The sequence below is a fragment of the Eutrigla gurnardus genome (assembly GCF_963514095.1).
Source record: "Eutrigla gurnardus genome assembly, chromosome: 6".
NCBI classification, from domain to species: Eukaryota; Metazoa; Chordata; class Actinopteri; order Perciformes; family Triglidae; genus Eutrigla; species Eutrigla gurnardus.
The window spans coordinates 5,853,803-5,875,763 of record NC_139920.1 but is presented as its reverse complement, the minus strand read 5'-3'; the positions used below and the strand labels follow the sequence as shown (position 1 = coordinate 5,875,763).

The window sequence follows — 21,961 nt, the reverse complement described above, 5'->3', positions numbered from 1 at the left end:
TGAGGACAGATTCTTTCACCATAACAGTGTCACAGATGCAGTCAGGGGTGTAGTTGAGATCAAAATAAAAGCCAATATCGAAGGTTGGTGTCTCTTGAGCCTGAGTGCCAGAAGTGCCTATGAGCTCCCCCAATCTGCCCTGGTTGGATTCGGCCTGGTGGTGCCAGGCCGAAAAACTGCCTTTTTAAGCATGTTCTTCCTATCTGGACAAAACCCGCCATTCAAGACTCATGATATGACTTCATGTAAATAAGATGCAGACGGAAATCCAAGTGTGAAAACCAAGACCAAGTGTGTTACACCAGTACAGTTTCTCATATCATCCCCCTGATTGCAAAGCACTGAGAAGGTTTTGAGGCTTTATTCAGACACCCCACAGAGAGAGAGAGAGAGAGAGAGAGAGAGAGAGAGAGAGAGAGAGAGAGAGAGAGAGTTGTGTAAGAGATATTACAAAATACACACTTCAAAGAAAGCACAAAACAGCTCCCCCTGGTCCCTTTGTTGCTGTGATGTAAGCCTGTCTGCCAGTAGGCCTGGCAGACACACACACACACGCACCCCCCCCCCCCCCCCACACACACACACACACACACACACACACACGCACACACACACACGTCGTAATCATACAATCAGTTTTTGACTCCTGCTTATTTTGAATGTATCTTACTGACTTGATTTGACAAATAATGTAAAAAGGATCCCTGAGGTATCCTTTCTATCTCCCCACGCCGCAGGACTGAATTATTGATCGTCCTCTGGACATCATCCTGTGTCACCCCCCCATGTACAGGTCTGATTTGTGGCTCTGTTTGCCTCATGGATTGCTTTGCAGTGAGTAACAGTATTTAACTGAAGCCAATGCGAAAGCACCTTGAGATCAGCTGTTTAGCCCCCGTGGTACGTGGTACGTTTTTGAATAATTGCTCCACTTAGACTTGTTAGCGTGATACAAACTAATTAACTAGTGCAGGATCGTGACAATAACAATAATGACATATACAATGTCAGGGCCCCTCGAGATAGTCTAAAAAATAATAAATACAAAGGAATCTGTTCTAATAGTTATTTTATCAATTCATAATTTGACAAACAAATGTATCCAAACATAATGTTTATGAATTGTTGACCTATCTGTATCCCCCTGCCTCTGCAGTTGCTATAGGAGAAGATGTTATGCATGCAGCTCTGTGATTGGAGGTCAAACAACAAATTAACACAGGGCTGAGGAAAAGTAATTCAATGAATGAAAAAGGCAGTGAAATGGACCAATAATATCTTCGCCTTAGATGGGTCGGCTTTGTTATCTTTGTGACTTGTCCCGCCCCCTGTGGGGAATCTAGCCACCAATAAACTAGCTAGCCTGTTGGTTTATGATGGAGAGCGTATTCTGTTGAAGTGCACTCAAAAGTTGTGTGATAATGTGAATATTTATAAGGAGTATTTGCATTTAGCTTGAGATGATTGCTCGTTGCATTGTTGAGGCTGGAGTTGGAGCTGGAATCATCATAAGTCACTTTGGCAGTACTATAAGAGAAGACAAGTCGGGCTGGCTGTTTTTTTCCTGAGGAGGGAAGGGGGGGGTCAGTGGGCCAAGGTTCAAGAGTCATGGTTCGCTGTGACATAATGAAGATGCAGGTATCCACTGTGTCAAAGTGGCTGAGTCTGTCCAGTGTTGGACAAAGCTGATTTTTCCAGGTTATCTCTTTCCGTGGTAATGTTTTAACCATAAATCGAACTCCCATCTGCTCACTAGTCCCACATCCACTGCTCCATATGAAGGAAACATAACCCCTGAGCAGCCACTATAATCACTGCAACGACCCTGACCTTAACACCATGGCCCTGAACAGGCCACTACAACCGTACACACAGTACACACACACATTGGCCTACTGACATTTATACACACACACGCCTGCACTGACCCAAAGAAACTGACCTCAGCAGACCGACTTGTCCCTTACAATCAGCCACACACCTGCTGTCTGACCTTTCTTTCGTCCTCATTGAGCCTGATTGATCTTTCCACAGTGTTTGATTTCTGCTGGAATACACCAAAGATTCACAAGCAGGTTAAAGGTGCAAACAGTCTCTCTATGTTGGCCTCCTGGCCTCTAAACATGGATGTAGCGAGCATCACCTTTCGCTTGAAGGCGAATGCATGAACCAGAAAGTAGAAGACTTCTTGTTTACCATTTCCCCGCTGTGGCGAGCATAACACGGGTCAGGTCAGGCTGCTTTTTGGTGGCTTTTCAAGAATAGAACTTCCATCAAATCAGATGACAATGTTTCAACTCTGGCCCAAAAGTCTTAATTCTAAGAAAGGATGTTGTTTTTCTCTTCTTTCAGGATGAATTGCTGAGGTCTGAGAAAAGTGCAACCCAAAGCTGCTATGCTCACATATATACGTTTGCTCCCAGCGGCGACGGGCAAGCCGAGCAGGAATGCAACCAGAAAAAAACCTCATAGAACCGCTGTTTCTTTTTGTTATTTTTCTTTTTAACATCAACTCTGTACATCCAGACTGTAAACCAGACAAACAGAGAACAAAGTCAAAACTGTTATTTTATGCTTCATGCCCAATTTATCACAGCAGCTTGGGCAAAACGTTTGTGTTTTCCACATATTTCATAAACCAAACGTGTGTTTTCCGCTACAGCTTGTGGTGCAGCGGGGAAGGGAGAGGGATTGTCATGTTTCCAGCGTGAGAGATGTATGGTGAAACACTTTAGAAAATAAACTTCAGGCATTTTGTCACTGAGCAGAAACCTTTGAAAATGAACTGCATGTAACTGTGTGTGTGTGTGTGTGTGTTTTGAGAGACAGAGTGGATAAACTGTGCTGCAATTGTGTGTCAAAAGAGTCCAAGCCAAGTGAAATCATCATATCACACAACATCAGGCCACAACATACTGTCACACACCTACGAGAAAACACAAAGATTTCGGTGAGATCCAATAAAACATGTATGTGCATAACCAGAAACAGCACAGGATTCTTCCCACCTGTAAACCTTTCAGAGGACTCTACCTTAAACTCAAAATAAAAGGCAATTCCTAGACCTTAACTCACCGCCTCATAAGGGTTCTAACAAGAACACACCCAAGTGGTTCTAACAAGAGAAACCTTTTATATTGCAATGGTTCCATCGAAAACCCACCCATGGTTCCTCGTGAGGCTCCTAAAGGGCCAGGGCTGATGTGGTGCAGTGGAACACACAACAATCCTGGTTCACAAGCACAAATGTTTGGGGGGGCTTGGGCTGGGAGGATGTTCTGCTTTCAACAATCTCTTCTTTCACAAGGGGTTATCTGGATGAAAGGGGGTCTAAATGGAACCCATAGTCCTCCAAACAACTCCATTAAAGGGTTCTTCAGAAGCAAAAGGTTGTGGGTAGAATAAGGGCCGAGGCAGAAAGAAGGATGTTTATTATCCTACCTGGTGCAGCCTGCATCTCTATGAGCCCTCCTGTTGTGATTAGAGCCTCCAAGATCCTGACGTGATGCTCCGGGTTCACATCCGCGCTGCTGGCAAAACCACAAACATGAAGCAAGAGAAACTGTGGTCAAAGAGAAAGAGGACACCACTCAACACTGTCAACACGTACAGACATTTGCGTATTCCATTTACTGTAAACAAGTACTTTCCTTTTGTTAAAAGTCGTAAAAAACAAAGAGGTATACTTGGGATTGGCTCAATTAAATACAGCGTATGGGTTTGTGCAACGGAGGAATACGTCCCACAGTGCAACAGTGTGGCTCATTGAACAGGCGGCCCTCATAGTTGCCCTTCAGCATGCTGCAGTGAAGCCACAACAGTAGAATATGTGAGGCTGCCTAACTACTTGCAGACGGCCGTGTACACGCATTAATCAACGTTTCCACACACACAAATTAAGCTAACACGGGATCAGGTTGAAATACCACGGCATGCTATCGTATGCCGCTTAGCTCTTTATCTGCCTGAGGTGGACGTCAGAGGTGAATTGCTTGACCAGGCTATGCAAACAATCACTGCTTCTGACTCACTGACTGCCTCCCCAAATCCACCGCACAGAACGCCACAAGTAGAAATTCCTCTGTAATTTCTGGAAAAACCGACGCAGGCAAGCTTGTGCAAGGCACGGAGAAACAAAACAATACCATCAGCGTAAGAGCCGTTTTCTCAGTGTTCAGACATCCAGCTCTTAAACTGCAGGATGTTGATGGATCTTGGGTTCCATCTACATAAAGTGTTGGTAGTAATAGTAATTGTAGTACTAGTGGCAGTAGTTTTAATATTAATAGTAGTACTAGTATTAGCAGTAGTAGTAATATTAACAGTAGTTGATGGCGGCAGGTACAGCCACATTTTGTGGATTGGGTTTTTAAGCGCTACATACAGCTGCGTTTCTTTGGTTCTTTGGCTGGCTTATTATTCAGGAATGCAGAATAAAGCAGAGATACCATCTCCACCCAAATGCTTCAGGACTATTGCAAGACAAGGGACTGTGTTTGTAATGATCAATGGTTTTACACAGCAAATGGAAAAAGAGAAAATAAATGGTTGAAATGCTGTATGGGAAGAATGACGTGTTTTGATTTGAACATAGATTTGACATAATCCTTCAAATAACATAAATCATGTAGTCTACAGAATACAATGTACACAACTGATTATTTATCCTTTTTTTATTTGACAATTAGACTTAGCTTTGCTTGCTAGAAATATATTTGTGCTAAAAGATTTGGTATGATTTACTTTTTTGTGCTATTTGCACTTCACTGACGCTGTTTCACTATATTAACAGTTGCCTACCAGCATCCACAGAATAGCAATTTGTAAAACCATCTGCTATACCAAACATGACTTCTCAAATTTTGGTATAATTTAAACTGCTGGCTATAAGATGAACCTATTTTGTCATTAAATTGTCTGGGACCCTTTTGTGTTTCAAATGAAGAGAAACATTTAGGATTGAAACAAGTTCTATAACGCATAGTATAAGGTAAGTATGAGTGCTGTGTGACCATAGTTCTGCTCCCATTTGTTCTTGAGCATCGAGCAGTCAACAAGTAAAGAAGTAAAGAAGATGAAAAAGTGATGTGCGGGTTAGCAGCATCCCCCCGACGGACTTTCGTCCCAGAGAGCTGCCATGGTGCTGTTCAGGCTGGGCTCGCACTCACAGCAGGGCCAATTCTGTAGTTCTGGATGAGCTGCAGCAATGAACAGATGCTTTCATGGCACTTTGTGTTGAAGGTGGCGGGGACGGCAGATGGGCAGCTTTGATGAGGGAGCTGGTAGAGCTTCTGGAGAAAGAAGTGATCCCACATGTCTCTCCAGGAGAGGAGGGGTTCTGTTCCCGGACACCAAAGAAAACAGATGGGATGGGGCCAATTTTTAACCTGTCTCTGTTCAACAGGTGCATTATAAAGTGGCCATTTCACAAGCTGTCATTCAGACATATGTTGCAATGTTTGCATCCTGTCGATTGGTTCACTTCAATCCACTTGAGAGATGCCTATTTCTACATCTCTATCATGAACAAACATAGAGCTCGGAGGAGCCTTTCTGCTTAATTCCAGTAAAACCAGCTGCCATTCAACTGTTCTCTGGCTCCATGCACATTCTCCAAGTGAATGGAAACAGAACTGGAGTCATTACGCAGGAAAGGGATCAGGGTTTTGTCCTACTTAGACGATGTAATCCTTATGGCCCCCTGTCAAGAGAAAGCTGCAATCTGCACAGTTGAAGTCTCAGAGCAGCTGAAAGCACCGGGTTTCACCGTAAACCGGCAGGAGAGCTCTCTGCCCAGTCATGTACCTATCTGTGGATATGAATTCCGTCTCCATGAGAGCAAAGCTGTCTCTGGCCAGGCTGGATGTGCGGGACTCCCTATTATCACACTGTGGCTAACAGAGTGGCCATGGCCCTGTCAGTGACCTGCAAGCCATGTGGTGGTCCCCTGGGACTTGTCCACATGAGTAAAATCCAGAGGCCACCTCTACCTCAATTCAGTTTGGCACAAAAGGTAAATGCTGACCATCACCACCTCACTGCAGTCAGACCTGGCAGACTGGAAAAACCGTGATGTACCATCCTAAGGGGAGTGACGTCACGCATGTAAGTGTACATGCGTGCAGAGTCCCTCTATGGATGGGAGCGGTAACTGGTAGATATCCCCATCCCTCCATATACACTGTCTGAAAGTGCACTTTGCTCCTCGACTAAAACCAGACCCAACATGGTGAGAACAGACAACATGACAGCAGCAGCGGTCAGTGTCCGTGTTCCCACACTCATTCAGCTGTTGTGAGACTGGTTCGGGAAGGCCGAGGTGGATCTGTTTGCCTCACGAGAGAATACACAATGTCCAGTGTGGTTCCCCAAGGACAGGCAAGGCCATTCCCCTCTAAGAATGGATGCATTCTCCCATCAACACTGGCCCAGAGCTCTTCTTCACACACTTCCCCCCCAGATCCCCTGATAACTTGCCTTTTGATTCTCATTCAGGAGCTAGACCAGGGACCAGGAAAGGTCTGGTCTAGCCTCTGCAGTGGTGCGGACAATCCAGTGTGCTTGAGCCCCATCTACTACAATGTGTGGTTAGATGGTCTGCTTTGTGGAGGCTCAGATCCCACGCCATGTCTCTAGCCTCTTGTGTTAACCTATGTTCAAACATTAATATATAACTATTTGGGCCCATCAAGATTATGTTGCAGCGATTTCATCATTTCTTTACTTCTTTATCACATCTCTCAGTGAAGCACTTTTGGAAGGTGCCAAAAATATGTCAAGCGCTCTCTAGCACCCCAGTAGGATTAACCGTTAGTTCTTTGTGTGCTTGGCCCCGCCTCCCTTTGAACCAATAGCCCAACCTCCTTCACAAGATGCTATCTCTGGAGACGGCGCTCCTCCTAGCCCTGACATTGGCTAAGACAGCGACTGACCTATGCATTCTGTCGGTCTAAGTGTCCTACCTTTCCATTAGAGAGGATGGAAGTGCAGCACTTTCACAACACCTAAAACCCTTTCTCTGGAGGTTTTTTACTCCCCGTCTCACTAGAAAAGGGCAGAGGAGGTATCTCACAATGTGTGTTGGACAGGCATTAAACATAAGGAGGACACAGTAGCTGCTCGATTGGCTCTGTCAAAAAAGCACGTCTCACTGTCTGCGTGACGGCATCACACTAGCCTACAGCGCAGCAGTGGAGTGGAACCTCCGCAGGGCACTTTATCTTTATCCACGGCCCTCAGAGGGATGGCACAGCTGCATTCCTTGCTACATCAGTTTCTATCTGCGGGATGTATCAGAATCCTGACTCGTTCAGTTTGTAACTTGCTAGATGGTAGATCAAGCGTTGCCCAAATATCGTTATATACTGATGCCATCTCCGCTCTTCTGCAGTGAGAGTGTGAAGAGAGTCTAACCTATTTGTCACCATGCAGGGCTGTGGTACCCATGGCACAGTCTGTACCTTCATCCCCTTTATTGCGCGAGGCATCTACGGTTTGCGAACTGTGTGTTGCTTGTGGACCTTGTTGTCACAGTGGGGCCGAGACTACATCAGCTTCACCCTTAACCCAATGGTGACAGCTCTTAGAGGGCTAAGTCTATAGGAAATAGAACATTAGTAACTATTAGTATTAGTAACTCTATGTTCCATGAGTATAGGCGTGGCCCTCTAAGCCTTGGACCCCTCTGGTTCCACCTACTCCAGCTGAAGAAATGCATGTTTAAATTGTGTGTGGTGACAATCTAAAAACAAAAACGTATTAGTCACCTGATGGTGGCTTGAGGACGAACTTTACTCGAGTTCAGAGGAAAAAAAGAAAAGAAAAAATATGGTTGTGCAAAGTTGGTCTCTTTGGGTGATGTTCCCATTTATTGCAACACAAAAGATTACTAACAAACAGAAAAAAGTTCCTGGTTTTGCTCTGGCTGTCGGTAAGAACTGTGTGAATGCATCACCATCCAACTCAAACTAATCACCACTCATTTTTTGTTCTCAAAATAAAACTTGCACAAGACAACTAAAATGGTGGCTCCTACATTGTGAGTAGAATTATGGTCACACGGCTGTTGTATACTGCAAGTGTGAACGCAAGAGAGGTTCGCACAGGGCAGATGGGCAGAGAAAAAAAAAGTCACGTCTTTGCATGTGCACAGAGATGAACCCCAATAGTGACAGCTCTTATTGGGCTACACTGATCCGCCGTGCCAATGCATAAAAACCTTTAGGAAGTTACAGTAAGGGTTAAATACTCCTCTTCTTTTAGTCAAGGTTTGTTCCATTCTACCTCATTACATAGAGACTGATACCGTGATTAACAACCGTCCATATACACCTGACTTGAATTTGAATACATCAAGAAGCAAATGAAATGGCCATTAACTGAGCAATGACACACAACACAAACTCCTTATGAAAGAAAATAATGTGCGACATGGAAGTAAATCGTGCTGCAAGATGAAATGGTGCTCAATCCCGTATCGCATTGTTTTCTTTATGTGGACATCTGGAAATGTGTCTTTCACTTAAAACACATCCCAAAGTTAGAAAGCAGGCTGTTATATTGTTTCTGTAATCAGTGAAACACATGGTTGGGTAAGTTTCACCAGTCAGTTAGCTTCTAATGGAGCTAGAAGCTTCATTATTTTTGCAACGGTTACCTACTGTTTAATACACCTTGGGCAATGATTATAGAATGAAGGTTAAACTGCTGAACGGTGTTTTAGCTGTGGCATGAATATATGAATAAAACAAGTTGACATAATGCAGAGGGTTAATGTGTAAATAAATGAAGGCTGAAAGCTGCGTACCTGAGAGGGGAGTGCTTGAAGACGGCCTCGGCAAAAGCCTGTCCCAGCAGCCGGGGGCTGGTCTGGCTCTGCTGGCTGACCCGGGCCAGGTGTCTGCTGAGGTGGACCAGGAGCTCATGGTTGGCCTGAGGGATGCTGGGAGACTCCAGGATTCTCTTCAGCCTCTCTCCACACTCCTCCACTCCCTGACTCTCTGCAAGAGCAAAGCAACGACACAGTGGTTCGTTAAGACCATCAAGCCAAGTGTATTCATGATGTTGATCAGCCTTTGCATACTCAATTATTGCTGCTTCCACTGCATTGTGTTGCCTTCTGAGAACTATCATTTGTATCTATTTTTTATCTGTTGAAGCAGAAGTATCTAATTGTTGGAGGTAAAGCTTAAGCTGCTCATGTAATAAACACAAAACATCTGCTTCCATCATCACATTAACTTTATCAATAAGTTAATGGAACCCTAACTGATGGGAGAGATACACATTACTGCAAACTCTGAGCCCTGACGCTAAATGCACGTGAGGCATTCAGGCACAGTATTGAGTACCTGAACACATCCTGTGTAGACCACAACAAAAACAGAGGTAAAGCATCATCATGTGACCAGTAATCAGACAGCAGACCGCCCGGGTGCCACATGTAAAAACATTTCACCTCTTCTCTCGTGCACATTGAACACAGAGACGACATCTCTGCTGTGGAGAGCTGCATCTCAGCGATATTGATCTGAGGTGAGCATGTCTTCAATCCACTGCTGACTTTGAGGAGATGCGTGGCCTTGGCGGGACGTCGCAGTTGAATTCAGGTGAAATCTAGCCAGCTAGCCTGACAGAGGTTATGGAGAACATCACAGGAGCTTCCTAAACGGATGCTTGTAAAGAAACAAGAAGACGGGTCAGCGGGAGGTGGCGCAGGGGATAATGTGAGCCCTTTTCTTGTATTAGCCGGGGTTCAGATAATGGGCCACGTTTGAAGAGGACCAGACGTATTGACGAGCGCTCTCACCACAGGCCCTTCACCACTCCAAACAAGCTACAAACAAGAAAACATCTGTGCCCAAGCCTGCTGTGTGTTTGGTTTATGACGGGGGGAACTCAGTGGGAGAGCACGGATCTGCCAGCGAACGCCAGACTTATCAGGTCCATTTATCTCCGTCTCAGTCTGCTGTCTGCTCCGGGTTTCCTTTCAAACCTCTCCTTTTAGATCCACTGTTAGGATTGTATGGTTCGGGTGAGTCTGAATTTGTATTCAAGTTTTGGAAACATTTGGGGAAAAAACGCTGACGCACTAAAAAAGCTGCAAGCCATGTTGTCGCTGTGAGGTTGCCAGGCAACTGACGGAGACTTCCTGAAGTTGAAGTCCTGAACCATGTGTCACGATCTCTCTGTTAAACTGCGACTCGTCATGTTTACACCGGATCCAAATGCACCACATCAACTCAACTACTTAATTTGCCATTTTAAAAAAAAGCATGATATAGTTTAAAATGAAATAATAAAAAAAAAAAAAAAACACTGTCAGTGACAGTACTACAGTAAACAAAAACTGTAGAGATGGGCTGTCAAAAAGGTCTGTTTTGAAAAGGTCATTAAAGGTAGAAACTCGTGTTTTGAGTTTTAGTGGATAAAGAAGTGAACCTCGGCTAGTAAAACTATCCATCCTGACACGTTGGCTAAACCGGGCTGCTGCTTCACATGAACATTGTAGTGTGATTTGTGTGACGCATTGCTCTGCATGTCTACATGTTGTATGTATCCAGGTGTTAGCATGCTGACGTGTATCGACTGACCGTGTGAGTGTTTGGCCCTCGTTTCAGGAAGTGTGTTCAAATCAATCCCAATAACTCAGAGTGCCAACGGACAGAACAACTGACTCGGAGAGAGACAGAGAGAACCAGCTGTGGAAGGGCTTCATATTCCTTCACATCACACAAACACTCCCAATAACAGAAATGTCTAAAAATTCAGCCCTGAAATGTAGCGTTACATAACATTATATAATATTGTCTAGACAGGTTGTTGTTGTTTTTTAACTAGTTCATGAAAAGGTCAACGCATAATTTCTACTTTTTAATCAACGACATGTTTGAATAGTGTGATATATTTCTGTATCTTTGTTGTACTATATAGTCTGGTCTACAAAGACCTGCTTTGAGACTGAACAAAATATGTCTTGAGCTTCTCTGACAAAGAAGAGGACCAACTGACGTACTGATTCATGTTATGAGAGACTCAACAATGTTACATCATGTGGACTCATGTGTACCCCTGCTTTTGTCTGCATTATGACCAGCCAGTCCTCGCGTCATTTCCCGTGAGTCCGGTGTAAGGATTTGGAGGGTGAAGCCCACACAGGCTGGTGGGAGAGGAGCAATTACAGGCTGGAAGAGAATTTAATGGCTATTGGTGAGAAATGATGACCATAAATGGCATCAAAAATGGGGTTTGATGAAATAAATATTATAAGGATTATTAATGTAGGGAGCATGGAAGACTGAGGAAGTTGAGTTTGTGTGTGTGTATGTGTGTGTGTGTGTGTGTGTGTGTGTGTGTGTGTGTGTGTGTGTGTGTGTGAATGTGTGTGTGTGTGTGTGTGTGTGTATGTGTGTGTGTGTGTGTGTGGGCAGGTGGGCGGTGATGGATGGATGACAATATGCTGCAGCCTGATAGGGGTAATGGATGTCACCTCTCTCTATCTCACACACACACACACACACACACACACACACACACACACACACACACACACAAACACACACACAAACACTCACTGTTCTCCACCCTCTGCTATTATGGATTGCGGGTGACCCCTCTGGGCAAAAGAGGTCAAGGCTGGAGAAGGAACTTGGCCTGTCCATCTGGCCCCGTGGGACTCTGGGAGACTGGACAACTGGCCAGTGAGAGGGGGGGGCGGGAGGTCGAAATGAACAAGATGAGGGTGATGGAAAGAGCTAGAGAAAAGTAGAGCTTCACCACCAAACTATTTTCTCATCTAAGTGAATTTCACCTACAGATTCGTTTTATCTGCTTCATATCTTAAATTTGATTGTTTTGTTGCCAAACAGGAAGAATAAAATAGAAAACCTCCCCCACATTTTGCTTACTGATGGTTTATTCTACACTTATTTCATAAGGCAATTTATACATTGGCCTGAATTATGTCCGGGGGGTATATGGTGGTACAAGCATCATGTTCTATTTCTTAAAAAAAAGTCAATGATGAACGCACTTTAATTTGTTTTTGCTTATGACAATAACAGCACTTATTGTGAGTCACTTTGGAGGAAGGTGTCAAATAAATTCAATTTAATTACACTAATTCCATTTATATACATAGATGCTAAATAGATTATCCAATCACACACTCCCAGGAATGAGGTCAGTTGCTGCGTCCCACGTGTCACACAGTGAAAAAGATAAGACTGCCAGTGTCGAGAAGTCAGGGAGCGTGTCGGACTGAATATTCTCCCATGATGCACAGATGTTGGGACATGGCCAGGTGGAGAGATAATGTCGGGGTGAAGGACGCGCACGTCCAGGTGCATCATGTTGGCGGTGATACTGAGGCACAAGAGAACATGCCAGGCCCCGGAAAGAAAAGGTGATGGTCGACCCTGCTGGGTGATCCAAAGCAGGAGGAGTCCAATCAGCTTCGGATGGATGATTACCATTATTACTATTTTGTACGGTCATGTTCACCATAGGATAATTCATTCAGACTGTTCCCCTGGATTCTCCACCAGCTGTTAAACATTGTACTTGTCCAATACTTTACTTTATGACCAAATACCTGAAACAACATTCACATCAGCCTCAGCTTTCATTTGTGTTTTGTGCTAATTAGCAAATATTAGCATGCTAACGCTCTAAGAGGTGAATGTTGTAACCACTAAACATGGCAGAGCTTCTCATTTCAACTTAGAATTGTTACTTGACTGGCTTTGAATGGACTAGCGCACACACATTGTTTGGGGCTTGACATACTTTTGATACAATGACCAAACATCCATGTATAATTGAAATAATAGGAACGGTCGGCTTATCAGATTGATCAGATCCTTATAGTTCTGTTAAACTTAACAGCTGATCCTGGATCTCTATGGGAGTCAGCGGTGTGTTGGAGCTCCCCTCCTCTGAATGTCCAGATGGACACTGGTCAGTCAGACTCAGACAGCTGGCCTTTATTCTCAGACAATGACCTCTGTGAGACCATTAAGGTTTACTAACTCTCGCAAAACGGGTGAATGGGAAAAGACAGGAAGAGGATAAAAAATAGCCATGGAGATGAGAGGCAGGGGTGAGGATAATTAATGGATAAAGAAAAAGAGCGGAGGGGAGGAAGCGGACAAGGTCTCTGATGAAATTATTAAGATTGGTGACTCAGAAACCAAAGACATGAGGAAGATGAGGAAGAATAAGGGAGCGTGATAGTTTGGCTTTTAGATTAACAAAATTAAAAATGTTGTGGTACAGAAATAACGTCCCAAGAAATGTCAAAAGTGATAGATTTCAGGCAAAAAAACATGAAATACAAAATACAAAATCAAAAACATGAAAACACAAACATCATAAACACTATCCATCTCTCCTCTGCAGTCATTATTACTAAGAAATGGGTTAAGGGGCTTTGGCACATGTGACAGCATCACATTCCTCACATCGTTCTTTAAAATAGCTGGAAATAATAAAACCCCAAAAATGGCACCGCCCTGATAACAAAAGGCTGATTGTAGTCAGGATGAAGCAGGATCAGATGAGATTATAGGAGGATTACAGCTGTCTGATGACAACAAATGTAATTATTCTGTCGCTGAAAAAAAATAAAAAGGCAAAATGGATTGAAGATCTGAAAATGGAAAATTGATTCGTCTAATTTGAGGGTTATATGGGGTTTGATGCCACATATTAGCTTTTATTTTAAGATTGAATTTATCTTAAAAAACAGATGTTTCTCAGAAATATTGAAATGTTATTTTGCATGTTTTCATGCACATTCCCTTCATTGTCTCTTTAAGACTGATCTCATATTTTTGGGTGGCGGTTGAACAAAACGATGTGTTACAAAAGGTATTTGAAAACTCCTTCCAACTCTGGACATTTGTTCTTTCTCTTCGACAGCGTAGGGGGATTTCACATGCTGAGCCACTGACTGGAGACTGATGAGAGAAGGACTCGTCTCCCAGAGAGCAGGACAGCCAGAGGAAAGGTAACAATTAATTGGGACTGAGAGGGGATTTTAAATGTTACAACATCAACAAATCCCCGGGATTACACTTTGATAGGACAGACAGCAACAGAAAATGTTACTGATTCCATCCATATGGATTTATATTCACAAAGACAACCCCTCAAAGTCCAGTACACACTGTACACAGTGTATATGGAGGTACTTTTAAATGCCTCATTGACCTACATAATCAGCAAGGCAAATCTATTTTCTATGAAATCATTCCTAATGCTTGTCGGTGTACCAGATCTGATTCTGTACAAAATCAGACAAAATCCTGAAGGTTCACCAGAAACTCTGGTGACCTTCGACCTGCAGATGGAGAGCTCCGCAGCCTTCAGCAGCGGCTCCTCCTCCAGGCAAACCCGGACACCCTGCTGGCTTCTGGAGGCCCAGGTCGTACTGCTGGGTGCGCTGGAGGCTCGGGAGAACCAGAACGAGGACTGAGACCAGGGGCGTTGCTAGACATAAAGCTCTACTGGGGCACAGGCCCCCTATTTCATAAATTACTGCCACAGCCACACTGCTGCTGCTAAAACTGAAAGGTAAAAATGTAGAGATATTAATCTCTAATTCATATTTATTTCAACGTATAATGAACATGCTCAACATGTTTTTGATGATTTTGGAGTATCGTTCCCACATTTGTGAATGAAGAACATCAGACGTTTGGGGTTGGGGAAATCACTGTGACTGTAAATCTTACTTTAATGCTGAGCCATCACTTGGTTTACAAAGTACTATAAAGTAAATTGTATTAAAATGAAAAGATAATGCGGTAAACCGTCAGCTATCTAACTCCTATGAAACAACACAGAGTGATCTGTGATTCAGAGCAGCAGGAATGAGGACTGGTGGTGATTATTGAGTGGTAATAGAAATGTGTAACACGTCGTTGTTTGAGTTACTTACAGGAACGACCGCAACACTGTCAGAAACTATGCGCACTGTGCCGCTTCACGCCGGCTACTGCGGGCATCGGGGCGAGCGGGGCAGGTCACGTGGGAGAGAGAAGTGGATCATACCATGACGTGATGGGGGGGTCTGTTGTATTTTTAAAGTAAACCATATCCTGTCTATGGTTTTTTGACCATGTTTAAGCTTGTCAAACACGGACTTGCGTTTAAAAAACAACATAACTGATATTTTTTTTTTGCATTTATCTATGCGTGCGCGCCGCGGTGCCCCAGCTACGACATGCGCACTGCCGTGCACGGACGTAATGTGTGCGCCGGACCCGGACCACAAGGTGCGCGCCTCAGCGTGTATTTTGGATTAAACTGCGTTGGTTTGAGATTGTGGATGAGAAAGAAAATCCACTATTTTACCGTTATTATCAATATAAATTAATCCACTGCCAAATATAGTAGCTCGTTAAAACTCGAACGGGAGTTTTTACTGGGGCACTGCAGATCAATACTGGGGCACGTGCCCCAGTAAAAGAGGTCTAGCGACGCCGATGACTGAGACCCTGCTGCAGTAAAGTTTGAGTAGTGAAGTAGAGACCTAAATGGCAGCTAAATAAGAAATGGAGGGACAGAAAAAAAGCCTTGTCCCTCCAGCTCCTCGAATTTATTTGTCAGGGATCTCTCAATATTATTGTGAGACTTATCCTCCCTGTATAATACCCTCTGATTTCACAGAAGAAATCACTCCGTGGTCTTTGAGTGACCCCTCCCGAAATAAGAAGTTCAATTTCAATGGGATTATCCTCGGACGGCCTGCGCAAAATACTTTCAAAGTGGTTTATCCTGACTTAAAATGTTTCCATGAATAAGTAAAATAAAAAAAGGGTTGTCACTTAACTTGAAGAGAAAAAGCACTTACATAATTGAAGGGGTTTTCAGTCGGAGATCATGTCGAGGAGCTTAGCCCAGAAATATTTTGGGGGGAGATTGCAGGGAGGCTGGTGCGAACTTCCTGCAAGCTCAGACGGTGGCTCAGTCCTGACAAATGCAGGCTGTATGCGTGACGCTAATACGCACTTGTCTGTCTGTCTGTCTGTCTTTGACTTATTTTATTTCCGCACACTGGCACGCACACCAGCCATGCAAGCACAGAACTCCAAACGTCAAGGTAGCGTTCATTAAAGATAGATAAGAGTGTGAGAGTCCCTAAAAGCTGGGGAGAGGAGGCTCCGCCGGGCGAGGTGGGCGGCAGGTGAAAGGGTGAACAGCCGGGTCAGCTGTACAGAAGATGGGGGAAAAAAGAACTGTGGCAATGTGCCATGTTTCAGCTCCAGAGTTTGTTTTCATTGAATCCTGAATGTGTCAAGGGATTAGCAGAGATGTGACGCTGACGAGAGGGTACAGCCGTGTCGTCTTTACATTCAGATATGGCAGAATGCTGTCAGGTGTGACGGGTGTCGACACTTATGCCAAGTGACAGAGGCAAAGAAAACACCATGGGCTCAGATTGAGTTGAACTGTGGCGTGTGAGGGAAGAGAGCAAATGACTGAGGATGCAGCCGGAGGTCTTAAGTCATCACAACGCTGCTTACAGGAACAGTCTTACATTGTATGTGGGTCACGGTTGTGTTGGTCCCACTTCCGCTTCCCAAAACCTTGACCTCACCTGGTTGGGACTAGGCTTTAAAGGTCCCATATTAGAAAAAAACAGGTTTTCTCTGGTCTCTACACCTATAAACTGGTCCTCCCTGAGCCTGTCAACTCCCAGAATGAGGAAAACAAGCGACTCCTGCATGGTTTCTGCCGAACTCCTCTGCGCGATGATAGGAGATATCGGAGAGGGGGCGTTTCGCAACACAGCGGGGAGTGCGCAGCTCGACTTACCGGTTGTGGTGCGGGTGAAGCTGGAGACACTCCTCCCTCTGTCTCAGTGCTCTGGTGCGTCTTCACTGCTGCCTCCGGTCGGACAGAACCCGGGGGTGCGTGTCCTAGGTCTGGTCTCTTGCGTTTCATTTTTAATGACAATGTGCCGGCTACGGTTCGTGTTAGCTTCTATGTGTGTGCTAATCACTTTACATCGGACTGCTTCAGTAACAAGGGTCAGTAGAAAACTGACTTTGCCTCGACACTGACCCTCGTAAAAAGGATCTTTCCCAACCATACGGGACCCAGCAACTTCACCTGAGTCACATAGGCGAGCCTTAGAGATACATACACGTATCGGCGCATGCTGCCGCTAGCATGAGCGGATTCTCTCCGTGGCTTTCCAAGTAGGTGTTGACAGTGGAGCTCATTAGCATTTAAAGGTGCAGGCATAGAACCAGCCTGTTCTCAGCAGAGCTTATTTGAGCAACATTTAGCAGCTGACAGCTGAAATTCAGTACCACGGATGGGTTTGGGGCAATGCATATCGAATCCAGTGTTGTTGGACCTCTCACAGCTGTGTGAACTTGTATTAAAGGGTCACTCCACTCAAATATCTTAAAGGTCCCATATTATACAGTTTTTCATGAGTTCGTATGTGTTGTGTTGTATCACACGGCACCTTGAGCAGTGTAGACCAGCTCGCTGTAGACTGTGGCAGGGATGATGGGGGCAGGCAGGTCCTGCAGGAAACCTCTAAGAGCATCAGTCAGTGAAACCACGTCATACTGGTCCAGGTCCACGGAGACTGGATCTGAGAGGACAAAAAACCGGGACAAGGACAAAAGAGAAGTGTTATGCGGCGTTCACACCGGATGCGATAGACGCAAATACAATCGCGTGAGACGCGAGTATCGCGCCGCTTGATCATTTTGGACTATTTGCTTCATTCGCGTCATTCGCGTCATTCGCGCATGACGCTCATTTTTGAACCGGTGCCGCTCTAGTGGGGGAAACGAGGGCAGCGCCGGCGGGGAGCGGGCGGGGGGAGCCGGCGGGTCACGTCACGGACCCTCCTCCTCCGCCTCGGGGTACCCGATGCCAGAGTCCCTGAGCCTCCTTCGGGAGCCACGTCCCTCGCACCTCTCCCCAGGGAGAGTCGGGACCACATTCGACTAGACCTCAGATCAGACGAGACAACCCGTTGAATTTAAGCATATTACTAAGCGGAGGAAAATAAACTATCTAGGATTCCCTCAGTAGCGGCGAGCGAAGAGGGAAGAGCCCAGCGCCGAATCCCCGTCCGACGGGCGGGCGGACGTGGGAAATGTGACGTACGGAAGACCGCTTGCCCGGTGTCGCTCGGGGGCCTGAGTCCTTCTGATCGAGGCTCAGCCCTGACGGTGTGAGGCCGGTAACGGCCCCCGTCGCGCCGGGGTCCGGTCTTCCCGAGTCCGGTTGTTTGGGAATGCAGCCCTTCCATCTCAGCTCATCTGTCTGTCGGCTTGAACTCGTCGCTGATTGGATGTTGCGGCGCGATGCCGCCTGAAAAGTTCAATATTTTCAACTTTATTTGCGTCGCTTCAGACGCGCCATTCGCATCAGACGCGCCATTCGCTTCATTCGTGTCAGACGCGCCATTCGCGTCAGACGCGGCATTCGCTTCATTCGCGTCATTCGTGTCAGACGCGCCATTCGCTTCATTCGCGTCAGACGCGCCATTCGCGCCGCGTCTCATCGCGCCAGACGCTCCATTCGCGCCGCCTCCGCCTGAATCGCGTGTCATTGCGCCATTTACATTGATTTTCAATGTAGAGTCACCGCTTAATTCGCGTCCGGTGTGAACGCCCTGTTAGAGATTATCTAGATGATAGGTTATAGTGATGTTTTTTTTAATGTGGGGTGAGAGCATGGACGGGTTATGGGACCGGCCTACTACCTGATGGCCTCACAAGGTAACATTTACATTAAAGGGTGATCTTTCCTATACTCCACCAATCGGCCAATTTGTCAACCTTGCACAATAATGATCTCACATTCACACAGATTGTCATGAGCTTTACTGAGCAAATGTCCTGCTCCTTAGAGGATGAACCCCTGTAGTTTAAGGGAAGTGTAGTTCAAGTAAATACTGTCCTGATGGCGATATATTGTTGCACTTTCTTCCAACAAATGTACTTATTAGTCACTTTGGATAAAAGTGTCTGCTTAATGCCCTAAATGTAAATATTGTAGTTCTTTCACAGATTATTTGAGGTGTTCTGGACAAAATCATCTTATTGTCTCTGGAAACAGGTAAATGACTTAGGTGACCATAGTTAGCACCATTTCCTTGGCTAGGTAGTTACCACACATAAATGTCTGGTTACGGTCAGTGTCGGTCTGATTGGTCAGTGTGGGTAAAGTTGTCTCTGGGAAGAAGGAATGCTGTCACTTGGCCTCACATAAAAAAAAGATGCTGACATGTCGAACAGAGAGCAAATTTACAAATCTTTCCGCCAGTAGACTAAACACCAGATAAGGAGCCTGCATTCGTCCGCATGAGAGCAGATTAGCAAAGGACAAATCGCACAGCACCACAGGAGGTTCTTTCTGTCCACCATCTTTGACCTCAACCTTCATCCATGACTCCACATCTGCCTGTCCTTCCCTATTTCTGCTCTTAACCACCACCCCCACTTCTCCTCCTCCCTGACCTTTCTCCTGCTTGCCTTTTATCTTTAATCTTCTTACAACAGCTTTCCTACATTTACTTCATTCTCCGCTTTCCCTTCTTTTCATTCCAGCCTCCATCTTCCCATCTTATAACATCCTCCACCTGCAGCCCCCTTCTGCACCATATGTCCGAGACCCAGAGTCAAAACGGCAGTTAAATCTCATTGATTTGCCCCTCTAACTAATGCCTGAATAAACTTAACCAATCACCACAGGCCAGTAACCCACCAGGCCATTAATATCAATGGATGACCTCTTCACATCGCAGTGCTGAGGCCTGTGTTATCGTGGAGTGATTTGTCTGGGGGATTCGATCATCCCAACAGCCAGACAAAGCACATTTGGTGTTGCCATGGGACCCAGGCTCATGAAAATATATTAATACATGTTTTCTTGTATGTGTGTGTGTGTGTGCGGAGGGTTATTAGAGCATAACACCAATAGCATAACTTGATTCCCGAAGAACATATTGTAATTTGTTCATTTGACAGAGCTATTTTTTTATTAGGTTGGGATGTGTGCTGGTGATAATAATGATGATGGTGTTGGTGGTGGTTTGCACAAAAGACAATAGATGATAAGTCCCCTGTTGCCTGACTTCTGTGTTGGCCGCCCCATTCAACATTAGCACCAAATTTTGTGTTTACACTCCCGATTCTTTGTGTTTGTACATCTTGTTTCTCCATTATGCACATCAGCTATTATCAGGTGTTACCAAACAGGTGCCCTTGTGTTCAACATGATGGCTTACCCATTTAACCCAGATCACTGCTTCTTTTTTGGCTCCATCAGCACCAGGGTGTCCAATCTTATCCAAGAAGTGCCGGTGTGGGTCCAGGTTTTTGTTTTAGCCCAGCACTACCTCACCTGATCTAAACTCATCAAGGTCTTGATTGAAGACCATGGTTAGTTAATTAGTTGAATCATGTGTCTGAGTGCTGGGCTAAAACAAAAACCTGTACCCACACTGGCCCTTCTTGGATAAGATGGGACACCCCTGACCTAAGGCTATCACTCTCCTCAACAACCCGCCGTAGTGCACCCCCCTAACATTTCAAATGTTGGCCACTGTTGTGATAGGGGAACTTCCAGATAACCAATGAAGCTCTACAGTCAGTTGGGTGACTGAAATAACGATCAAAATGTTCAGAAGGGAAAAGCTCTGAGTTCATAACAATGCAGATAACAAGCATCATGATCAGCAACAAGTGTGTTAAATTTGAACCAACAGCTGCTTCTTTTATTAACAGGCTGATAGCATGGTCATATCATGGCTTCACTAGTTATGCAATCTATTGTAACACACACAGTCTTGACATGATGCCTCAAGGGTCAACCTCTTGGGCACATTTTACAAATTTACTCCCCAGATGAGCACATCCTGGCAAACGTACTTTAATGGCAAAATAAAATCAGTAATAGCATGAAAAAAATATTTTCATTATGTTTTAAATTGTTATCATTGTTTTGATTCTTATCTTTTTCTGGCTAAACAAACCTAGATTTCAGTGAGAAATCATACCGATCTTGTCATTGGATTTGTTTTTTGTGTATATCAACAAAGAGGGCTTTGTGTCAGACAATGACAACATTTAGGTCTGAAAAAGAGGCTTTTCAATAAAGCAGATAGTGTATGTATGAATACAGACAATGTGTTGGCCAGTCATGAGTTAGTTGTGACTTCCAAGAGTGGAGGGAGGCAGCGATGACAAAAAACTGCTTGTTTAGGAAACATTTTGCTGAGACATAACTGTCTGTCGTTCCCACGCTAACAACAAAATGGCACGATTGTTCGAGGGAACTGCGCATGATTTCTTTGAAGTCAAAAGGGTCATTATTTAGTGCTATGAGCAATCAGATGAACATAATCTGGACACAAATAAATAAAATCTTACAAGAATTTACCATAGACCTTTCACAGACTGGCTATTTTCATCTGTAATGAGAAATGCAGTCTTTGAAGCAACAGAAGCCGTTTGTTTGTATCAGACACCACACAAATTGGTGTCTGATACCAGAAACTAGATGAATTGGTTTATTTGATTTGTTCTGTCTGTGCAATACTGTTATTAATCCATGCTTCGTTTTCCCCGATGTCACTCCAGACATGCATATACGACCCAGTTGACCATCTGGTCCGAGGGGCCCACGGGAAAAAACATGCTAAGATCCTACAGCTGATGTTGTAACCCTTGTAACCTCAGCCCTTAGATTTAGAGGCACTGACTGATTGACTGTAGGCACTGATATCTCCACAGAGCTGAAGAGTTTTAACATTCAAACTGCATTTGAAAACTACATTTACAATCACTTTACTGTAAGAGGAAGTCCTTTTCAATCTCTATTTTAGTGCACGTCTAAAAAAAAGAATCCCTTCATCTCAACAGAATCACTATGATCAATGAACATGCGAATATATGCGTTTGATCAGTGTCAATTTTTCTAG

The 21,961-nt window shown here is 44.6% G+C and overlaps 1 protein-coding gene across 1 annotated transcript in view; it reads right to left on the bottom strand.

Annotated features, from left to right (window-relative positions):
- Nucleotides 1-21,961, bottom strand: part of pik3r3b (phosphoinositide-3-kinase, regulatory subunit 3b (gamma)) — a 227,877-nt gene that overhangs the window by 101,758 nt on the left and 104,158 nt on the right. The window contains exons 4-6 of the mRNA XM_084011563.1: nucleotides 17,483-17,614; nucleotides 8,807-8,999; nucleotides 3,442-3,527 (exon numbers count right to left, since the gene is read on the bottom strand). Of these exons, the coding sequence (XP_083867689.1) occupies nucleotides 3,442-3,527; nucleotides 8,807-8,999; nucleotides 17,483-17,614 (411 nt within the window). The remainder of the gene's footprint in view (nucleotides 1-3,441; nucleotides 3,528-8,806; nucleotides 9,000-17,482; nucleotides 17,615-21,961) is intronic.